The 4,364-nt window shown below is 34.8% G+C and overlaps 1 protein-coding gene across 1 annotated transcript; it reads right to left on the reverse strand.

The window, feature by feature from the left end:
* Positions 1-559: 559 nt before the first annotated feature.
* On the reverse strand, positions 560-4,099 carry LOC101296143 (tetraketide alpha-pyrone reductase 1-like). Its single transcript, XM_004307181.1, has 6 exons — positions 3,954-4,099; positions 3,387-3,556; positions 2,689-2,880; positions 2,388-2,550; positions 1,603-1,789; positions 560-1,128 (listed from the first exon to the last, which is right to left on the reverse strand). Exons 1-6 carry the CDS (start codon positions 4,072-4,074, stop codon positions 990-992), a joined length of 972 nt encoding a protein of 323 aa, XP_004307229.1. The 5' UTR covers positions 4,075-4,099; the 3' UTR covers positions 560-989.
* Between the last annotated feature and the right edge of the window lie 265 nt (positions 4,100-4,364).

The raw sequence follows: 4,364 nt of genomic DNA on the forward strand, positions 1-4,364 counted from the left end.
GAAGAAAAAAAATTGATTTTGGAAGTTTAGGGAAACATCTTAGATGATCCAGACAAAATTGATTATGTACATTAGCCATAGAGAGCTGTATATATCTACCACTGCATGATGCAAAACTGTATGATTCTTTTGTGCATAAAGCCATAACGATATGCTTTGAAATTGATTGTTTAATTGTCTTTTCTATAGTCATTGCTCTATGAAGATCTGGTATATTAGAGTTGCAGCTTTATGATTGAATGAGTACAGAAACAAAAGCTAGCTTCTTTCTAAGTGAAGATTAATTTAACGAAATATGAAGATCTTATATGAGGGCAACTTTATGATTTGAATTGAGGTTATTTTCTTCTTTCTTTCGTTTATGTTCTTCTTTTTAAGTCTTTTGTCGATCTTTTTTCTTATTTCTTTTCTTTTAATTGTACCAACTTGATTGGGATTTTGGTTTCCAGATTTTAAAGTATGAATCTTATTTTTTAATTTGATTTGTTATAAAATTAGGTAATGTCATGTCACTTATCATCTCAATTAGTTATTTGTTGACATCATATTTAGAATTAATCTAGACCGTTCATTGTTTTAAAATCTAATGGCTAATAAATAATGTCAAAATTAATGTCAAATTTGATGTCCCTTAAACCGGACCCTTTAAACATAACAATCGCTTTCCGAATTATTCAATAACCGTTATCCAATACATTGATTTCCAAGTCAATGCCGTGACAACTGATTGCATGTTAAAGTTATAATTCCTTGAACAAAATACATAGGATGACAACTGACAGATACTAAACTTGAGTTTATTGATCTTTCCTACGTGTTCAATACAGTACAAGAAAATATGTACTCGTTGTTGATTCATTTTACCATGCAAATAATCACTGCAAGCTATAAGTACACAAGGCAACGATCTTATAAACAATAACACCTCAAAAGTAGAAATACATACACTATCAATCTTTAACAATGTCCGGACTTCCGAATAAGTTTAATTAGAAGAAATTCTTGTCCTTCAAACTTTCAACAGTATCCTTTAGTGTCACTTCCAGCGCAGTATACTTGACTCCCAAAGTTTCGGCTCTTTCCTTGGACACCTGATACGTTGGAGTGAAAGGTTTATCATCTGCAGACCTGCCAAAAGTAGAGGCTCATGAGTTTCTGAAGTCCCAATACTCTCTCGGCAGTCAAGCTAAATTACTCATAATAAATACAGTTACATCGTCTTGCCTCACTCACTACTCTGTAACATCTAGTATCAGAATTTAAAAAGTACACCAATCACAACAAAGAGGTTATCACAAAGTTTAACTAAAGCATTCAATCAAGTCAAACCATTCAATAGTGAAGATTCAGAACTGAAAACACAACAAGTGGCAGGAAATTAGCAAACAACTTATTCTATATGATAAACACCAAACGACCCCCTCCCTCCCTATCAATGAGATAATCTATGCTCAAACAGATATTATCCAAATATACAATGTAAGAGGGAAGATTTGCACTCTAGAAGAAAGGTACTTTAACTAAGTGCACCAGTGGCATCCTTATGCCTTTCAAACACATATAGGAGTAACATCTGATAGATTGTTTATATTAGCAACTTACTTTTCTGGAAGACTGAGAGCAGGGAAGATATCACGCAGAATTTTCACAATATCTGAACAGTGTGTTACACTTCCAACTAAACAATATCGTCCACTAGCTGAAGGATTCTCAAAGGCTAGAATATGTGCGTTGGCAACATCTCTAACATCAACAAATCTATAAGTTGTGTTTGGAAATTTTTCAGTCCCTGCATCAAGTAAAAATGATTATCAGGAGTAAATTGGCAGCTTGTTTAAAACTGATACCAAGCTGAAGTGCAAATTAACTTTGACTATAAGTTTTTAACGCAACCACCAGGCTACATAGTAAATGACCAATCTAGGATAGGACATATTGCGAGAAAGTAATTTTCCAACATTACCTTCCTTATGACCTTGACCCCTTTCTTCTTTCAAACTGTGTATATAAATCACTATACTTTTTCTAAATGCAATTGATTAAATATTTTGACTGTGAAACGGCATATATTGATAGCTATAAGAACAGCTTATTGATGATAAAATAGATATTGATGAGAATAATGATGTTCTCATCAATAATTTGATTGCTCAACAAATAGTAAAACGGCAAGTGTTATAGAGGCAATTATATATCTTTATATCTCTTAGCCATGGAGGCAATGATCTAACCGCAATGGTGCAGTGTCCACTCTTTTATACACAGCAAAAATTCTAGTAGATAAGCAGTAAGTTCAATTCTCATCAAAAAATATAAACATGATCACAGGAACTAAAAATGTAGTCAGATCGAAGTAATGAATAGTCTTCAAAATTACTTAAGAGTACCATTTATGAGTTTCAGAATTGGCTCCACACTTGTGTTGAGAGTTGGCTGTAAGAGAGGGCCGATCACCAAACCTGGATTTATTGTAACAATATCAATTCCTTTCTCTTTTGCAAACTTCCAAGCAGCTTCCTCAGCTAATGTCTTTGACAGCATATACCAAGCCTAAAGAAAACCAATGTCTAAGCGAAGAAAATGCACACATTGTTTATGACATAAAAGCAAAGAGATTTAACTCGTATGCTATATTTTTCTTATTAGTTATCAAAAATACAAAAAATTAAAAATCTTTTACATGCAAACCTTTGATTTTTCACAGAAAGCTGGATCTGAAAACCAGGACTCATCAATTACTACATCAGGAGCGACAGGCTTTCCATTGAATGCAACTGCTGCCATAGAGGAAGTTATAATAACCCTCTTGATAGACGGAACCTTAACACATGATCTGAGGACATTAAGTGTTCCCTTCAAAGCAGGGTCAATTAGTTCAACCTGACAAAAGAACATAGAAACTTAAATTATAGAACTTGATTTGACAATAAAAGCATCTAACAGGTGATTGTTGCATTTGTCTCCATATTCAATGTATCCAATTCCAAAATCATACCATATATACACTTCTTTACAAATTATGAGCTTTAACAGTTAATCTTGTAGATTGCACAAGTACTTGGTAAGTATCAAGTGTACTCTTGGTGAGTACAATTGAACGAACTTTTAAAAATGATAATTACATCCAAATAGATCTGGGACAGATACCATGCTACAAGAAAAGCATGGCAACTAACTGTGCTGATTATATATATCATATACCCTACTTTTTTGATATACAGTAGAAGACACAATGTAAGTTAAACACTTGCTTAAATGAAAGTTTTATTTTCTTTTGGTAACTCCAGAAAGATTTCAACAGAAGAGTCGCCTTTGGAATTTAAATATACAATACATATTAGTTAGTTGATAACAACTTGCAGCAATTAAAATGAGATGGGATGTACCTGCGGATCACTGGGATTGTGATAAAATGGGGATGCTGTATGAAAAACAGCTACACTACCATCAACTAAGGAATCAAAAGATCCTTCTTCCAGCAGATCTGCTTTGAACAATTGAAGCCTTTCCTTGGCTCCATCTAATGAAAGCAAGTGTTCTGTTTTCTTCTTGTCATCTGTGGCATTTCAAAAGGATCGAAGCCCTTGAATCAATAAACCATCAAAACCGGATTGAGGATCAGTTTGGTTCTATGTGCAAGTAAATTGAATCAGACCCATCATTTTATCAAGTTACCAAGGCCAAACCCACTAAAAACCATACTTGATCAAGCTACAAATCACTCAAATCCATAAACTTTACCAACCTATTATTGAAACGCACACTAGTTTTCCAATACCCATAAACTTCTTGTTCATTTAAAAGCTTTGCTAAGCCTCAAAGATCATCAAATGATATTATTCACAACAGGGTTTAAGGTCTAGAATCGAACACAACTAAACTGAAGAGAAAAGAACAAAAACGTGGGTATGTATGATAATGAAACAAGAACTGAAGTGATGTGGAAGACTGACTTGGGTCACGAACTGAAGCCTTGACAGTGTAGCCGCGTTGCAGCAACAGTTTGACCAGCCATGAAGCTATGTAGCCGGAGGCTCCGGTGACGCTCACCACCACCTTCTCTGCTCCGCTCATTCTCTTCAACCCTTCAGATTTCAGATTTGAATTTATGCACTGCTTTATTGCTTTTTTTATCATCACTCCGTACGTACGTCAGCGTCAACCCTCGAGAGCATGGTCGCAAGCTCTTGCGTCAACCACATTTTAGTCGTTTGACAACATCCCGGAGACGCGTGTAGATACACAACAGTTGAGATTGGATGACATTCAGACCAAAACAAGAGATTGGATGACATCAACATTTGTACCGGTAGTAATTCTATATACTATAGCAGGAAGGCATTACAACTGTTCATTCAGCTGGC

This window comes from Fragaria vesca, linkage group LG7, assembly GCF_000184155.1.
Source record: "Fragaria vesca subsp. vesca linkage group LG7, FraVesHawaii_1.0, whole genome shotgun sequence".
Taxonomy (NCBI): Eukaryota; Viridiplantae; Streptophyta; class Magnoliopsida; order Rosales; family Rosaceae; genus Fragaria; species Fragaria vesca.